This window comes from Tetrao urogallus, assembly GCF_951394365.1.
Source record: "Tetrao urogallus genome assembly, chromosome: 2".
NCBI classification, from domain to species: Eukaryota; Metazoa; Chordata; class Aves; order Galliformes; family Phasianidae; genus Tetrao; species Tetrao urogallus.
The window spans coordinates 104,302,648-104,322,011 of NC_136814.1; the positions used below are offsets into that span (position 1 = coordinate 104,302,648).

General features: G+C 48.8%; 1 protein-coding gene across 2 annotated transcripts in view; it reads right to left on the reverse strand.

The window, feature by feature from the left end:
- Positions 1-19,364, reverse strand: part of NCOA1 (nuclear receptor coactivator 1) — a gene marked incomplete at both ends in the record, with an annotated part of 56,718 nt that overhangs the window by 32,243 nt on the left and 5,111 nt on the right. For both annotated transcript variants that reach the window (XM_079532784.1, XM_079532783.1), the window contains one exon: positions 1,459-1,553. In XM_079532784.1, the coding sequence (XP_079388910.1) occupies positions 1,459-1,553 (95 nt within the window). The remainder of the gene's footprint in view (positions 1-1,458; positions 1,554-19,364) is intronic.

Consider the following 19,364-nt stretch of genomic DNA (forward strand, 5'->3'; position numbering starts at 1 on the left):
TCAAGGCTAGGCTGGATGTGGCCCTGGGCAGCCTGGTCTGCTGGTTGGTGACCCTGCCTGTGGCAGAGGGCTTGGAACCTGGTGATCCTTGAGGTTCTTTCCAACCCAAGCCATTCCATGACTCTACAATTCTATGATTCTGGTTAAGGCAGAAGGCTCAGTGCCAAAGGGTGGCTTTGGAGCATCCACCTCCATTGAGCTTCATGCACTCGTGTGGGAAAAGGCCAATTAGGAAATTATTCCTCAGCCAGTGTGGGTAATAACTGTAATCTAAACATGCATTTCAAGCCAAACAATACACGGTAGATTATTTACAAAGCAGCATTTGCCAAACAGCCACACACCTCTGTATTCCTTCCCGCAGAAAGGATTGATTAACGCCCAACACCAGCACGGCATATAATTTTTGGTCACAAACAAGCTGATTTAATTAATTTCCCTTTCTATATAAGGAGCTCAGGTTTTTCAGTACCATTTGTAACACTGATGTGCTGCTTTGCTCCCAGGCATCCGCCACCTCCACAACTCTGGGCTGCAGCAGGGAGCCGAGATGGGATGCTCTACCCCAGGATGGAAGAAGTGGAGATGAAGGGCAAGAAGCACACCAGCCAAATGCTGAGCTGTTAACAACTCTGCTACAGAGTCACCTTCTGCTGTTTTATTAATTTGGACAGCATAACTTGAGGGTTCAAAGAAGAGCAGCACGCTGCGGGCAGAGATTAAGGACAACCTGGAAAGCTCCTCTAAACCTCCACTACAAACAAATCCCAATCTTCGTTACCACTCTTCTGCAAGCCCCACAGTGAGCACCACATTGCTCTGCTGGCAGCTCAGTCATGCCCTGCATCCTATGCCAGAACATACTGTCAGCTGCACTCTAGGTCTGTGAGCTGATGGTTGGACTGGGGGTCCACGGGCAGACAGCTGGACTGTGGGTTGACAGTTGGAGAATGGGTTGGCAGTTGGACTACGGGTCTATGGGCTGATGGTTGGACTATGGGTTGACAGTTGGATTTTAGGTTGATGGTTGGACTTGATGATCTTAGTGGTCTTTTCCAACTTTAATGATTCTATGATTCTATCTTCAGCGTGCCACTGGGGCTGCCACACTGGTCCAGAGATGCTACATGCAGCCTGCAGGCAGGGGCATGTCATCCTTGTGCTGGCTCCATGCAGGGCAACACACAGAGAATCCCACAGCTCCTGCAGCCAAAAGCAGAGAGGGATGTGTCTTTCCCTGGTGTTTCCAGGGAAGGAGATCTGATGATGCAGACTGGGTTTGGATAATGTAGCAAGCACCAGTAGATGCAGGTATTCTGAAGCCTACACTCACTAGTTTTCTCAAAAAATATTCCTCATTTCACCTGTCAGTTATTTATTTGGCTTCCAGCAGAAATCATAGAATATGGACCGTGCCATATCATAAATTATGCCACTGCAGTTACTTACTGCACCCACCTCCAGCAGAAGAGGTCCCAGCGACTCCTTCTCAATCACTCCCTGGCTGCTGGATGAGATGTCAGACTTCTGGACTTCATCATCAGCTGCTTTCTCTGTAGCGAAGGAAAAGGGATGTTACAGCCAAAGAACTGTAATTCTCCTACTGAAATGTAACCAATAATAAACAAAGCATTGACAGCTGGATTTCATATATCCTGCCACCCAGACACTGCGTGACGCTCATCAATAGACTTTGGCATTCTTGTGTCATCTCGCAGCCCTGTGAAGGGAAAAAACTTGAAGAAAAAAATACAATGACTTTTCTAATCCTGGTAAAATAAAGGCACTAATTAGATCACAATTTGCCACTGGCAGGAAGGAAAAATCATCTGAAGCAGAAGGCTGGAGAGAGAGAAATCCAACATCAACATTTTGAAAAGGAAATGGTGCATCCAGTTTAGTGCAGGCTGCGGTGTTTGATGGAGAGTTTTTCAGACAACACGTTAATAAATCACAGGCAGGAGGGATTCCCAAAGGACGGGCTGTGCCAGAGGAAACCTGCAGCAGGGAAACCCAGCATGGCCCAAGGTGCAGAGACACCAAGGTTTGGGTCTTGGGTGGTGCTGGGTGGAGGCAGGGGTTGGACTCAGTGGTTCTCAGGGCCCCCTTCCAACTCATGTGACTCCATGGACGTGGAGCGAGTGGTTTTGGCTCAGGAGCTCGTGCAGCCATCCTTTCCCCAGCCGTGTGCTCAGTCCACTGACGGGGCACCAATGGAACAGGGATATTGTGGACTCTGAATGCTTTTAGCCTCCATGAGGCCACGGTGAGCACACCGAAGGCACAACCCACAGGGTGTCCATGGTTCCTGACGGATGCAACCACCTCACTGCTGCCACATCCACTCAGAGCACCACTGCCAGATGTTCCAGTTATCTCTTTCCTCCCCAGCTCGTCCCTAAATGAGAGCTAAATTGCATTTAGTGTTTTGCAGCGCATCAGACTCAGCAGCAAAGTGTCTAACTCGACGTAATATTTACTGCAAGCAGCACATTTGTGCCGTGATTCATTTGCGCGTAGATCTAATCCTATTAACGAGTGGCAAGTTTTATTACTCAGCATCAAATCACATTTGCAAGCCTTCCAGATGTGTCACTTGACACACTTCATCCTCCGCATCCTCCTGGGATGTTCGCCCCCATCAAACTCCTCCCTGACTCTGCTCTCCAGCTCTTGCATGGCACATAGCAGGGCTTGAAGGGCAGCAAGCTTCAAGGAGGATTTGCTTTTCAGGCAGGACCGAGCTGTGCCATGAGCTTCCCTCAATCTCTGCCTCTGCTTTTGTTCCCACCCGTGGGCTGTTGGAAAATAAATTAGCTGAATCCAGCACGAGAAGGAGGCTGTGAGAAGGAAGGGGACAGACTTTTCAGCAGGGTCTGGTGCGATAGGACAAGGGGAAATGGTTTCAAATTAAGAGGGGTGAGTCTTAGATTGGACAACTGGCACAGGTTGCCCAGAGAGGCGGCGGTGCCTCATCCCTACAGACAGCCAAGGTCAGGCTGGACGGGCTGTGAGCACTGATGGAGCTGTGGGTGTCCCTGTGCAGTGCAGGGAGTGGGACAGGTGGCCTTGAAGGGTCCCTTCCAACTCAAACCGTTCTATGATTCTCTGATTCCTGAACTGGGCTGCGCCCCCATCCCATGGTACCGGTGCAGGGATTCAGCCCCATCACGGCAGAGGCAGCAGCAGCTCTCTGAGCAGAACTCATCGTCGTTTATTACCAAAGGGCGTGAGAAACGGCTTTTTTCTGCTCTTCATAAATTCATGTACTTAGAGGTAATGGACTGGCTTTCAGATCTAATCCTTTAATTGGGCTGTGGGATCCTCCTCCCACTTTAGCAAAATAGTTTCATATGCCATCACCAAGCCTATTACTGGGAGGATTAGCTGGAGCTGTCGGCATCTCTCCTGTGCATCTCCTTCGCCTCCTGCAGCGCGGCCGCGCGCTGGGCTGGGAGCAGAAGCAGCAGCCCCTGCTCACCTTCTCCAGAGCGACACATTGCAGCCACACAAAACTCCTTCCAAGTGTCAGCCCGTCCCCGCAAAGCACTTAACTTAATGTGCTTAAACGCAGCTCTTTAGCGTCTCATTCTGAGCAGCCCTACCTCGGGAGAGCTACGAGGAATACATTACCACCAACCGCTGTTTTGCTCCTTAACCCATTAGTCTCGCTCTTCTTTTCCCTCTATTAAAGCTGTCTGCTTTACCACCTCACCTGATGCCTCACACGATGACTTGAGCTGATGGCACGGGAGCATCCATTGCGGGCTGAGCGCTCCCTGCGCTCAATACCGAACCCAGAGCAAAGCGATGGTCCCTGTGGCCCCGGTGCTTGTAATCTAATTATAAAGCTGGATGGACAGATCCACAGGAAAATAAAACCAGCAGGAGCAACAAATCTGCCGCTCTCCTACCGTGGGAGGCAGCCGGGATTCGGCCCTGGGGGCTTTGGCATCCGCTGGCATCGTAAATCCCCATCGCGCCATAAAAGTCAGGCACACCAATGGCCCTGATTACAGCATAATTGCCTCAAACGTGATTAAAGCGGCTCCTTCTCGCAGCACAAAGGAGGATGAGCTATTTTAAATGCATTCTTAAAATGACGCCTTGATTTTCTGACAGCTCGGGAGACTTATGGGTGCCTGGATGGCTGTAGGAGCCATGAGCGCTCAGCAAGCCGAAAAATCAGCTCACTGGACTGTTTACCTACTCTTTACTTAGTTGACTTTGCTGCATGCATCCCTTTGGCAGGACAATACATACACTATGATTTTCAAGGCAATGGGATGTCCAGGATCCTGCACTCAGCCTGCACTCGCATACCTGGGGCAAAGCAAGCACCCAAAACAGTGAGAAGATGCATTATGGAGAAATGGGGTGGGAGCCATCACGATAGCATTCAAGGGCACGACGGGAAAAGTCTCCAAAAAAGCCTTAACTCATCCCATTTTACCCAAATCATGACAAACCTGTACAAAACATGTAGACGTGACATGGAGGGTCATGGTTTAGTGGGCATGGTGGTGATGGGGTGATGGTTGGGCTTGGTGATAGAATCATACAACTGCTGGAGTTGGAAGGGCCCGTGATTGGAAGGGACCATGATCTGAGAGATCTCTTCCAACCTTAATGATTCTATGGCATGGTGGCGATGGGTTAATGGTTGGACCTGATGGTCTTGAGGTCTTTTCCAACCTTAATGGTTCTGTGATTCTATGAACGGGTCTTCTCAACAGGGGTGCTGGTCAGAAGCCTTGTGTTCTTAAAAAACAAAGTGCACCCAGGAAATCAGGATGACCATTTCCTATTCCCAGCGTGAAGGCTTTTAGCGCTTCCTTCTCCACTCAAGAGGAGCTCGCTGCCACTCCCTAGAAAACCCCATGAAGCTCCGTGGGCATTGCCAGCACCCAGCCAAAGGGCTCTCTTTTAATCCAAAATTTCCATGGGGAAACGTGGTTTTTTGGGGGTTTTGAGTTCGCTATGAAAAAATAAATAGCTTGAAGGCAAAATGTTCAACCTGAGAGAGCCTGTGGCTGTATGCAGAGGGGGCACCAAGGACCTGTAGCAGAGCCTTGGGGTAGGGGGCAAGGATGGGAGGATGCTGGAGAAGGCAGGGAAGCCAATGGCAACGGCAGCCCTCAGCTCAGCCCTGCTCTATCTGCTTCATAAGAGAGGAGCAAGGCGACTGAGTCCACAGCTGTAATTTCCCCAATGAGGAGCTTTGATTTTTAGTTAATTAAAATCAGATGGAACAGACTCGGTGCACCCACGGATCGAGAGCATGACAGAAAGCTATGCCATTAATTAGTGCCTACTATCAGTCCAGTAAACCCAACAGGAAAAACCTGCCATAAAAATAAACTACTCAGCAGAAGGTTTTCTGAGTGCACAGCACGCACCTTCTAGAAAACAAAAATTGATTTTAAGAAGCCTCGAGAGGAAAAAAAAGACAACAACAAAGGAAAAATATTAAAGGAAAGCAGCATGTGAGGGGATCTAGACATAAAACATGTGGTTTTAAACCAAAGAGGGCATGTCCAAGGCTATCTGTGGGGTTAAGGGGAAAGAGCATTGCTGGCTGGGTGGTGGCCCAGGTCAGGAGTTGATCTTCAGCATGGTGTTGGCACACAAGGCCACGTGTGTCTGGGGACCAAAGAGGTGAGGAGCATTATGATAAAGAATCAAACGAGGAAACCATTTGCTACAACACCAGTGGACCTACTGATTTAGGAAGGTTTGCATGCCTGAAAGTGATGTTCTTTAAATATCAGCTGTTCCCACGCACAGATGGGACCAATTTGTGCTGCCCCATGCAAGGCAGGGATGTGAAACCAGTCTGTTCTCCCCACTGTGGCTGGAGCTTTGCTGGGAGGAATTTGCCTCTTGGCTGGGAAAGCAAACAGGAAGACTCAGCGATACACAAGATGGTTTTTCCAGTGGTGCTCTCCCTACTCAACAAGGTCGTTTGGGATTTACTTCATTCCTATCTTGATTACAGTGCCCAGCCATGCTCCCAACTGCAGCCCCTTTGCAATGGCTCCCATCTTCTTTGGAGATAGCACAACCCAAAACTCAAGCTGAAGGAGCAGGGGTTTGCCCACTGCCCATCGAAGGCACATCAGCACATTCACATGGAGGCAGGTGCAGAAAACCCATCGCTGAGTCTTCCTCTGCACAAACACCAGATTCCTACAGAACGCTGTATGGAAATCAGCAGCTCTTTGGTTGTATAACTTTTTATTCTAGTAGGTGGAAGGAAATTATCTGATCTATGAATTTAAGAAACTGTGGAAAAATACAATCTGGGAGCTTCAAAGCTTGAAAATACCAGTGCAAGAAACAGAAGAGCAGATCTCAGCTTCCAGAATCAAGCACAGCTCCCTTGGAGCCCTGTGCAGACCAGCCTGATGCCACCCTTCATGGCCACCCATGGGAGACAAGCATGGGGGGCTCCCAGTGATGGAGAGGTCTCTACCTGAGCTCCTCTACCTGTGCCTCTTTTGTGGGCAAAGCAGAGAAAAGGGCATTTTTAGAGGAGAACCGCTCGATCCATTTATTCTAATTTTTGAGATGGTTTGTTTTTTTCCTAGGGCACTCTTATCCTCTATTTCCTCTCAACAACGAGGAGACACAATCAGGTTTTGCCCACTGCCCACTATGTCCCTCAGTGCCACATCCCCACGGTTCTGGAACACCTCCAGGTTGGGTGACCCCACCACCTCCCTGGGCAGCTGTGCCACTGCACCACTGCATCATTCCAAATTCTTTGGAGAAGATTTTTCTCCTTATATCCAACCTGAATGGGTTGGAAGGAATTATAAAGCCCACCCAGCCCCAAGCCCTGCTCTGGGCTGCTTGCTCCCACCAGCTCAGGCTGCCCAGGCCCACGGCTGCCCAGACCTTGAGCACCTCCAGGGATGGGACACCCACAGTTTCTCCAAGGAACCTGTGCCAGTGCCAATCACCCACCAGCATGGATCTGCAGGTGGAGCCATGGATTTATATTAGGGCTAAAGCAGTGATTTAATAGCTTTTTTAAAGCCTGTATCTACCCACAACCCAGTTCCCTACGACCCTGCCACGCGAATGAATCATCAGTCTTGTTTTAACCCATTTGGTTCCTTCCTGTAGACTACAAATACATATTTCAGAATTGCAGTCATCCCAGCCGACCCGTGACGTCCTTCCAGCCAAGGATCACAGGCAGGCTGGACACCAGACACGTTTGTTTTTAACAAGCCTACAGCACTAATCCCCATTAACACCGCTGTTGTGCAGCTGAAGAAGCCTGATGCATAACCAGACATGCTCTTACAGCTCCTGCTGGAGTGGATTACAGAGTTCATTGACATTCCCTGAGCTGAGATGCCCCAACACGCCGTGCAAGCACTCCTAGGGTTTCACAGCATAGAATCACTAGGACTGGAGCTGGAATCAGTGCTGCCTTCAGCCAGCATGGTGCTTTTTGTAAGGGCATGTAGCAACAGGACGAGGGGAAATGGCTTTAATCTGGAAGAGGGCAGATTTAGACTAGATATCGGGAAGAAATTCTTTACTGTGAGGGTGGTGAGACACTGAACAGGCTGCCCTGCGAGGCTGCGGATGCCCCTGCATGGAAGCATTCCAGGCCAGGCTGGATGGGGCTGCGAGCAACCTGGGCTAGAGGGAGGTGTCCCTGCCTACAGCAGGGGATTGGAACTGGATGATCTTAAAGGTCCCTTCCAACCCAAACCATTCTGTGATTCTATGATTCAGCAATGCCATAGGGTTCAGTGGTTCTCCTTTGTGGGGCTCCAGATGGACACTCAAGAGCATGTCTTGTGACATGGCCCAGAGCAGTCACAGGCATGGGTGGATGGTTGGACTACATGATCTCAGCAGTCATCAAACATCACTTTCCTTGGCACAGTTTGTAAGGAAAAGTTTACAGTTCTGCTTTTGTTAAAACCCTCATTTAACAGCAAAAAGAGCAGAGCGAAGCACGCTGCCGCAAGAACAGAAGGAGAAGGATGTTTCCTTCTGCCTTCACACCTTTTAGAGTTAAACACTAATGGTGTAGAGATGTCTTAAGTAAAATAGGCTGGTTGTCTGAACAATGTCAGGAAAAATTATACGGTGCTGAGTGAATGCAAAATTAATGAGCACTGAACGCTGACAGGAGCTAACAGGCACGAGGAGCTGAGACTTTTTTACACTCAGCTCTGAGATCAAGCAGGTAGAACATCTCCATCTTACCGGGGGGAGGAACAGAGGGTGAAAAAAAAAAACTTTCATCTCAATTTGAAGGACTTAATTCATTCAAAAGCTGTGTCAACTGTGCATGGTCAAAACTGCAAAGATGAGGAAGGGAAATGCGTAGCTCTTCCTCAGCTCTAATTCAGCCCTGGCATAGCCTTTGTTCCTCTCCTGCAGGCAGAAAATACGTTGCAACATGGCTTTAATGACCTGATTTAATTAAGTTTGCAAAGAAACAGACCGTCTCTCCTCTGCTATCACACTCATATCCAGTATCTTGACGCTCCAGCGTTGTGCATGCTCAAATCCATGCAAAGTTGCTATTAAAAATTCACTCATGTCAACTGCTAAATCTGCTTTATGCTCAAGTTGCATGGGCACGTCAAATATGTTAACTGCACAGGCAAGGAGACAGCTGCCAAGGCGTGCAGGCAATGCAAAACCTGACGCTTCCCATGCTGCTCCCACTCCTGTCCCAGCTCTGCTCTTCTCTGGACCTCACTTCCAAAATTAACTTTCATAGAATGGTTTGAGTTGGAAGGAACCCTTCAAGGCCATCTGGTCCCACTCCCTGCACTGAACAGGGACACCCACAGCTCCATCAGTGCTCAGAGCCTCATCCGGTCTGACCTTGGCTGTCTGCAGGGATGGGGCATCTACCACCACCTCTCTGGGCAACCTGTGCCAGTGCCTGATACTTTGGGATGACCCAAACTATTCCATTCTCCCATATGACATAATCCATGCATGTAAGATATAATTCAGTCTTAGCGTAGCAGCTGCACCAAAGCCAGTGCAAATATCAGCCCGGGGAACCCGATCTACCACTCCAATATTCATCAACACTGTTCCCTGTACTATGGACTTAATGATTTAGAAGGCGGTTAGCTGAGACTGGCAGCTTAATTAATTAATGAATACACATCTTGGAACGAGGCAGGGAAGCTGCCTTTCTGATATGAAGCTCAGAAAGATGGGTGACAACTACCACTTAAAACCTTCTGAACAGCACCGTTGGCTTGGCTGGGCTCTGGGCCCCCAGCTCATCCCCAAGGCTCTGGTTTTGTCTCTAAGTGCCACAAAATGCCCCACAAGGAATTTGTACAACTCAAGGGAAGCACTGGACAAGGAGGTCAGCAGCTTCTTGCTGGGCACTGGGGGACAAATTCTACCATTTTGCTAAGAGACATGACAGCTCTTCAGGCTCTTACACGCTCGTGTCCACATGAGTTTGCTTGCTTTGTCCAACCACAGTGCCTGTCCTAACGAAAGCTTTTGTCTCCTTATACAAATCTTGCTTTATTCCTTTTGCTCACAGGAGCACTGAGAGGATTAAGGTCTGTAAAAGTTTTTTCTGGGGGGAAAAGTCAAAATGAAAGCAGAAGCCAACCCCACAGCCAACCCCTCATACTCAACCCAAGGATTATTTTCCCCATTCAGAAGTGGCTTATCATATTAACTGCCACACAGGGCAATGCTCACACTGGCAGGCACCTGGGCTCTCCAAAGGGCCCAGAATGAGAACAGGCAGTGCCAAGATGCTCCAGGGCCCCACAGCCCCCTCTGCACATAGGACACATTTCAATGAGATGCCTCCACTGCGTTCTCCTCCTACACCCAAATGGATGCCAGCTCATAGGGAGGCCCTAAGAAGGCTGTTATTGTGATCCACAATAAAGGACTTTCAGCAGAAGGGATTTTTTTTTTTCCCCTTCGTTTTCTGCCACTCTTAAATCTGAGACGGAGTCAAGGAGGAAAAAAAAAGGGGGAAAAAGAAAAAGCTAATCCAGCACAGCAGAAGGCAAGAGGAGGAGTGATTTCTACAGGTGGTTTATGACTCTCTGCATGATCTGCACGCCTGTTACATCCTATCAGAGCCTCCACTTACAGCTAGGTGCTAAAGGATTTATTAGTTCTTGACAGTGTGAGATGTTTAAAAGCTTGAGGATGTAATAACCAAATGTTCACTTGTTAAAATAAAGGCAATGTTTGGAGAGGTCTGTGCAATTCTTAGCAGCCTCCCCTTCCCCTTGTTCTATATTTAAGCTGCCAGCTAGATTAAAACTGTCAGAACAGGGATGAGAATTTTATTGACATGCTTTGTAGGTGGTACAGCTCCATAAAATACACACGTCCAGGGGATGCTCCCTGGCATTACTGCTCAGGCAGAGAATTATGTAGCACTGACCTGGGGGAGTTTGTATCTGAAATCAATCCCTGATATAAAACAGATTCTAGTGGATACGGAGCGGCTGACTTCACGAGTGCCTGTGGAGGGTGTAGGCAGAGATGGAACCCATTCTGCAGTTCACATTGAAACAAACCACAGAGAGGGTGTGAAATTCCCAATGGGTTCCCAGGAACCCTTCCCATATTGTGTGCGAGGTGCAATTAGCTGCTCTGATAAAAATGCTGCGTTTTATTCACCCCTGACTCATCTTGCTTAGAGAAAAGCATGCCTGTCCCGCACTGAAGAAGAGAGCAATGCAAGAACATCAGTTTTCCTGTAAAAAAAACCACCCCAGCCAGCATCCAAAGCCATGTAACAATTGCTGCACTGCATTACATTCACTTGTCAGCTCTGCCTGTAAAGCAAGGCGCAGCCTCTGCTGTGAATTACACCGTGCTTGTTTACAGCTGAGAGGACACAGGAAATGAAACCTCAAAATGTTAAGATTTACAGACTTTAAGGCCAGGAGAGATCACTCCATTGGCCGATGCGACTTCCTGAGCATCGCTGAGTTCACCCACTTCTACCACAACGAGCCCTCAACTTCTGTTTGGCTCCAATCTGCACAATCCACCACTTCCCCTGGCAGCTCCTTCCCAAAGTAATCACTCGGAGTTATAAATCTGGGCCCTATTCCTAATTTGTTTTTGTCTGGCTTCAGCTTTGAGTCATTCTTTGTTATGCTGGATTTAAAAACCTCTCCAGTCGCCAGCATTTTCCACTCTTGTCAGTGCTTATGCACTGTCATCAGCCTGCTCCCACTCCTCTGGATACACTCAACAGAGCTCTTCAACTTTCCAAGCTGCAAGACATTTCCTGCAGCCCCTGATTCACCCTTGCAGCTCTCCTCTCTGCCTCCCTGGGCTTTGCAATCTTCTTTTCCTCAGTGCAGACACCATGCTGAGCCCCAGCACTGTCCCACCAGGTCTATGCACATGCAGTGTCCCCTGGGAGATGCCCACCTTCTCTTTCACCAGGAGTTCATGTTGTGTGCCAGGTTTCCTTGAGAAGTACCATCTCCCAGGAGACCATCCAGCCAGCCCTTCTGCAGGTACCCCCCTGCGCGTGCAATTACTTTGCACTTCCTTCTGCACTCACAAAGACATTGAGTTGCACCGGGGTGTAGCACAGAATCCCAACAAACTCCACATAACTCAATTTTGAGAACAAAATGTTTCATCAGGACAAGGAACGCTCCACTGGTGTTCCTCCAGCACCCAAAGTTTGCCAGTCACGCAGGGAAAAAACACCCGTCAGCTCAAGAGTGGGCTGACTTGTCCACAGGGAGAAAACCAACACAGGGGTGGGTTGACTTGCTCACACTAAAGAGGCCCAAATGGTAGAAAGATTACCCAACTGCACTGATGAACTGCGCTAATTTCATCCATTTTCCACTTCTTGAAGATCATGAAATTGGCAACTTCAGAGCACGAGCTTAGGTAAAAGCTGGGAACAGGTTAATGGAGGTGATAGGAGATGACAACGGTCATTCCCAGCAACAACCTAATGTTATTCGTAAGACCCAGTATTAGAAATAGTGATGGTCTGGGCTAACTAAATCAAGAAAAATGAAGTTAAATTGGTAGAAGTACAGAAAAGACTTCCTAGGGTAATGAAAGGCAAGGCATAACTATTTGACACGAAGACCCTAGGAGGGACTAGTTGAGAGAAGGTAGGGAACAAGCGTGACAACTTCTTACAAATACATTAGGGAACAGTGGTAATGACCAAAGAGAAGGAAGAACAAGCTAAATTAAAGGGCGACTCAACACAGGTAGAGAAATGATCACTAACTCATCTCCACCAGAAATGAGAGGTGTTTGCAGATCACAAAATGGGGGAAGATCGGCGATTTTCAAATTGGACAGAGAGCATCAGGAACACCCACTCCCCACTGCCCCCACCAATTAGCAGTAGGATCCTCTTCATTATCACAAACGAATTCCTGCAGGCCCATATTACTCAGTTAAAAGGACTGGATCTGTTTGTACTCTGTTTGCTTTGGATCAGCCTCACACTTCAGGGCTTCCAGTGGGCACCTAACGAAGCCAACGAGGAATTCCCCCTCCCCACTGATGTCTAATTTGGCCTCCAAGGTTTGCTTGTTTATCTTTCTCTGTTGCCCTCTAATGTACGGTGAAAAATTGGCCACTGAGATGGGATGAAAGCAGTGAGAGAGGCTCCTTCTAATTGCATGACTTTTCCTGCAGTGGTTTGGGAAAGAAGCCGCTCCTGCAGGGCTAAAACAACCACCAGATTCGGGAACAGGAAAGAGATGTTCTGCCCAGCACCTGCCAACACCCATCATCAGCACCGTGGCCAAAGAGGCCCTTTCTGACCCTGGGGAGGAACCCAGAGTCTGTAGAACACCACCCGAGGACAAAAGCAAAGCTCTCGTTTTCTGACCTCCCTCCAAGCAAACAAAATCAGGATAGCTCCGATAAAGTCGATGCATTTAAAGAGGGGACTCCAGAACCAGGCTGACAGTTGTAGCCTGAAGAGATCGCCATCTAATTTTAGACTTGACACAAACCTTAATGTGGTTTTAATTAATTAATTAAAAATCCTTTAATTAATGTAAACCCCTTACAGCAGTTTTCGTTTACTCCATTTCCAGGAGACGTTTCCACTCGCGTTGCTTCTCAGATGCCAGCCTGCTGCTTGCTTTTGTTCTTCAGCAAAACCTCAAACATTAGAGCTAACCTTCAGTTTGTGGTATGTCACAGGCCTTACAGCTGCAACGCTCTGAGCTTGGGCTATTACACGAGCCTCCAGTTTAATGATTTTCCAAGCAAGAGGGTTTTCATCTCTTATCTGACTAGGCAAATATTGTTCTTCCACTGCGCGGAATTGTCCTCTTTTGGGTTCACTGAAGGACCTCATGTTGAGTCAGCACACAGCAAACTTCTGTTTGGGTAATTTCTTTCTTCTTGCCTTGGAATGTGCCACACTGCACCTTCTCCCAGCCTCACCCGTCAAACTTTTTTGGATACGAGACTACTCTGCAGTTTAATTTCACGTCGTAACTTCTTTTAGCCTTTGGTACAACCACAGTAACCAGAGCCTCCCCATCTGCACAAGAGCAAGTGCAAGATTCTTGGGGACCCATGTCCCCAAGTGCCACATCTCCATGCTTCTTCAACACACCCAAGGATGGTGACCCCACCAACCTCCTGTTCCAGTGCCCAAAAGATGAGCAGTGTGTCTATGTGAAGTGTTCTGATGGGCCCTCCAGAGTCCCTTCCAGCCCAAACTCCTCTGTGACCTACCTCAGAGCCCAGAAATGCGTGCTGCAGGGAAGGCCTGACAGATCTCATCCACAGCCCCCAAGATAAGAACCTAGCAGGCATTCCTTACTCTTCCCAAACCAACTGGAAACCATGAAAAGCTTGAGTGAAAAGCACCAGATTCTGCCCACAGAAGGGAGCAGAGAGCTTTTAATTGCTCTTCACTAGTTCCTCTGCTCTGGGTAAAGCTCTCTAAAAGACCTCATCTCTGCAACTCGCTCCCACCTGCTGCACACAATTACTTGCTTTGTGGTTATATGGGATTCATTCCATCATATAATCATAGAATCATAGAATAGTTTAGGTTGGAAGGGATCTTTAAGATCACCCAGTTCCAACCCCCTGCTATAGGCAGGGACACCTCCCTCTAGCCCAGGTTGCTCACAGCCTCATCCAGCCTGGCTTTGAGTGCTTCCATGCAGGGGCATCTGCAGCCTCGCTGGGCAACTTGCTCCAGTGCCTCACCACCCTCACAGTAAAGAATTTCTTCTTGATATCTATTTTATGGTCTTCATTAATGTTCCCCATCACTCAGCTACTAGTGGCTGCTAGGACAAGAAGGAGCTCTTGACTCAGGACCCAAGGACAGGGTCTCCTCTCTAGCATCACAGTCTGGGGGAGAAACCACTTTGCAAGGCATCAGTTCATCATTTTCTGGCCACTGCTAAACACGAAACCAAAGCCTTTTTGTTTTTAGAGCTCACCATATGTCAGCATTTCCAAACCGAAGAGGAAATTCAGTATTCATACTGAGGAGGATTCTATATGTTCCCCTGAGGACACAGGACATTTCTGTGCCAGAGCTCTATATGTATATAATAAAATAAATCCAAGGCCAAAGACTCAAAATCTCAGCATATGACAAGACAGCAGGGAAACTTAATTAAAGGAAAGCCACTGACAGCCCAATGATCATATGCAACAGAGCAGCCAAAGTCAATAACTATTTCATATACTTTGCTTAATTAACTCACTCTATTTACCCAAAAGGAAAATTACTTCCCCAAGTAGGTTACCTTACAAACGAAAGGTGGTCATAAACACAGGGCTGTCTTCTTTTTTGGTTGACGTTTCCTGGTGACTTTGAACATGGCCACGCTTCAGGAAAACCCTAACAAAGAGATTTCAGGAGGACGCACCTCCTCTGTGGTTTTGTTTTGGTGGGGAAACAAATTGTGGAGGTGTTGTGCAGTCAGAGAAGAGAGAGAAGTGCTGTTACCCTCAGCCCCTCTGAAAATCATTAACTAAAGGCTCGAGAAACAGCCTTCTGCCTCTCTCTGTCCAAAGTAATTTGACTTAAAAATTAAGGGCCATCGTCTTTGCAGGTTAACGCAGCAAAGCGCAGAAAAGGAAGCTTACTCTTAACCCGCTGCCCTTTAAAATGTCCTGAAATCAAGTCAGTACTCTGTACCATTATTAGGGAATAAAGCTGCATTAATTAGAGATCTGGTTTTTCCCCTCATCTACCCTTAGACATAAACTCAGCAGCTCCACCAGCTCTCGGTGGGTCTGGAGTCGCTCCTGCAGCTCCCTGGCCATTGCAGCTCAGGTGCCATCACTGGAGAAGTCAAGCCATGCGAATCATGGGAACAAATCCATTCATTTTGGCAAGAGCAGAGCAAATCTGCTGGGGCTTTTGGACCTCGCAGGACTAGAAAGCAAACAGCAAACCCTAGGCGTCCTGGCGGGGATGGGAGCTGCTCCTCAGCCAGGTCTCCAACAGCTCTGTGCATCGTTTCGGCAGTGAGAGAACATAATGCAGCCCTGCAGGAGCAGGAAGGACGTGGAAGGGGCCCTGGGATGCCCGCAGTGGCTGAGCTGTGACCACGTGGAGGTGTTTCAAGGGCAATCCTCAGTGGTTCTCCAGGGTTGGAGGCAGCATAATGAAAAGTTCAATACTGTTCTATCACAGCGCTGCGTTTACACTCCTGCTTTGGAAGGAAATTAAGCACCCTCTCAACGCAGAGGCTCTGGGGAAAAAGATGTGGTGGTTTAATCTTGGAAGGACGCTGCCAAGGCAGGCAGGGCTGCAAGGGAGAAGACATCACCCCTCTATCAGAGCATGGGTCTCATGGTTCCCATCTCCATCAGATCTTTGCGTGCCATCCACTCCTACCTATGATCCCAAGGTTATCTTCTCACAGACCAGATGTATTTGGTGAGGTACTGGTGCAGATTGCCCTCAGAGGTGTTGGGTGACCCAAGGTCAGGTTGGATGGGGCTCTGATGGAGCTCTGGGTGTCCCTGTTCACTGCAGGTGGATTGGACCACATGGCCATTAAAGGTCCCTTCCAACTCAAACACTTCTATGATTCTATGGTCCCATTTAATTAGAAATTCTTTTGGGGAATAAGGAGATAAACTTCTGCAGCCAGTGTGCCATTGCATCCCTTACAGAAACTGTGGATGCTCAAACTTGAGGCAGGGTGACCCCGCTCCATCCCCCAAAGCTCCATCCCCGCTCCATCCCCAAAGCATCCAGCAAGGGAAAACTTGCTGCCAGCCTCATCTTGAGCCAGTGGGGAGAGTCTGGGAAGGGAAGCTATCAGGCTGGGTGCCAGGTTGGGAAGATGGCATCAGCTGCCTCTGCGTGCAACACCATGGCAAGGGGAGGGCATGGGAGCTAATCAGCAAATATTTGAAGGTTGTAAACACCAAGGATACAGACGTGCTGTAAAAAGTGACATGGGGCAAGCAGGAATATTTACTGAGGCTGACTGAAAATTCGGGAGTGGGGAGTCTTGAATAGAGCAAATGAGCTCAGGAAGGCACTGCAACAGACACCAGGAGCCCCACAGAGTCCACCACTTGCCCTGCTCCAACAGAGCCACAGCACCAAGCAGCTGCTTACACCCACACCACTGTGTAGGCTCTGAACTCATAGTGACTGTATAGCAGCCATCACATACTGTGTTATTTTACAGAAAATAAATCAAACAAGAAGCATTCTGCATGTCAAAGCTGCATTTTCAGCATCTCTGCTCACTTTTGTAGCCCCCTCTGTACAGTCAAGATGCCTTATTTCTGCCTAGAATCACATGAAGGATTTTCCTCCAGTAAGGAAAGCAGAAATGGAGGGATTTAAAACAGGAGGCTGTGGCTGTGACACACCATCGATATGCTGAGGGCCGCCTGGGTTTGGTATCTGAAAGGAGGGCATGTGTTGTGAGTGGGGAGCTCAGAGCTGCTGGAGAGCCCCAGAGGGACCCCCATAGAAACATCAGCTCAGAGAGCCCCTCCAGTTAGCCCAGCTCATGCAGAAATCTGAAGGTTTAGACGTCAGCCTCATCTTCCTGCATTGCGACGTGAAATTAAACTGCCATGCAGAGATGGTGGGACAGAACTTTTCTTCTACCAAGGGAAAACGTTCTGCTCCAGAGGGTGGTGGGCATGGAGCAACTCCCCAGGGCAGCAGCTCAGGAGCATTGTGACACTGCTCTTAGGCATATGGGTTTGGGTCGAGCTGTGCAAACCAGAGACCAATGCATCTGGAGTAACACCACGTGCCAAAGCCTTCCTCTGCCCATAGGGTTGCACGCTGCAGAGCTACACCTGATCCAGCACTGTTTTCAATACTGCTTGTCACATTTATGGAATCCAGAGCAGTTTGGGTTGGAAAGGACCTTGAAGACCCCCCAGCCCCAATCCCTGCTATGGGGAGGGACACCTCCCACCAGCCCAGGCTGCTCCAAGCCCCATCCAGCCTGGCCTTGGACGCTCACAGCTGTGTTCTCTTTGCTAAGCCGCACTCTGCCTGGGCAACTTCTTTTCATCCAAAAAACTCAAAACCCAAAAACTTCTGCGGGACAGATGAACGCTGAAAAAAATTAACTGCCTGGCCCCTTTCTCCTCTGCGTTTATTGCTGTCTTGGCAGAAGAATTTCAGGTTGCTGCCACAGCCGCAAACTGCTTGTTCTGCCAACTGTACATTACTAACATTGGAAGGGGGCCAAACCTAGGAATCTTTTCTAAAAGCATTTGCTTCGTACTTTAAATAGCAGCCCGGCAGGCAGGGGGATGGGAGCGCAGGCTCAATGCACGCATGCAAGCTGTCTGTGAGCTGCTGCAGGCTGAGCCACCAGCAGCGTCCCCGCTCCCATGGCACTGCCACCGCCCTGTTGTGGGCACCCACACCTCGCACAGACCTCTTCTAAGATAAATGAATAAGAGAATGTTGGCTGTTTTTTCACTGGAAGCCCCTCTGCTGCTCTGCTACAAGGTTGTGGCAATGGGTCTTGCTGGCTGGCTGTTGGCTGAGTAAGGACGAGAGGCTGAGTAAGGATGAGAAGTGACGGCCTCAAGTTGTGCCAGGGGAGGTTCAGGTTGGGGATTAGGAGACATTTCTTCTCTTATAGAGTGGCAATGCAGTGGCACAGCTGCCCAGGGAGGTGGTGAGGTCACCAAACCTGGAGACCTCAGAACCGTGGGGATGTGGCACTGAGGAACGTGGGCAGTGGGCACGGTGGGGTGGATTGGGGTTGGAACCTGGTGATCTTAGAGGTCTTTTCCAACGTTAATAATTCTGTGAGTCAACAGCATGTGCTGGGGTGTCTGGAGAGCACTGTGTCACATCACTGCAACCCCAAACTCAAGGCTTTCTTGGATGTGAAATAACACTCATGAGTGGGCTCCCTAACTTATTGCCGCAGCTTCGCAGGGAGTGCTGCCATGTGCTGCCTTTGACCACAGGACAAATGTCCTTCCATTTAGCAATATTTCTCCTACCTCCCCATGTAAAACATTCCTGCAATAAATTGCAGAACAAATACAGGTGAAGTTTTTCTTCTTTGGTAATTTCATGTAGTGCTAGATAAGCCTGCAATACAGAGCAAAGCTCAAGGAACAATATTTTTAAGTAGTGCTTGTCCTAGTTAATGTTCAGCCCTGCTGTGCAATGTCAAGAAAACTAATGAAAGGTGAAGTGGCAGCGAGCAGGAACCACTGAGTCCTCACCCACTACCAAACTCCTTTCAGTGTTCAGCCCCAACATGAATTTCCAGTCAGATATCAGGAAAAAGCAGACACACATTGGCACAGCTGCCCAGGGAGGTGGTGGGGTCCTGGAGATGCTCCAGCACTGTGGGGATGTGGCACTGAGGGACAGTGGGCTGTGGGCATGGTGGGGTGGGTTGGGGTTGGACTTTGGGCTCTTTGAGGTCTTTTCTAACCTGAATGATTCCATGATTCTGTAAAAGCTGTTGCCGCGTTTCTTCAGGAAGCCCAAACAATATAAGCCTAATGCTTTGCAACCATCTCTTCCTCCTGGTTTATGCAGCTCAGAGGCCTACGGTAAGAGCAAAGTGTCTAAATGATGGAGTGAGTGGCTGTGCATGCACACCCAGGGCTGGGCTGCAGGTTTTTGGATAACTTTAGCAGCTGGTACCAGGCACGCCGCCGTGCCCAGAGTGTGCAGCAGGAGCTTTGGCAGAAGCCCCATCTGACTGATGGTGCTCTCTCAGAGCTAATATGAGCTGAGTGCTGTTCACCTTGTGCAAAAAGGACATCACATTCATGTGCCTCCATGGCCACCTCACGGGGCGGGCTGCAGGTGGCCTCAGAGAACGATGTCAAGGCTGCAAGGACCAAGACAAACCCTGCTCCTTGCCATGTAC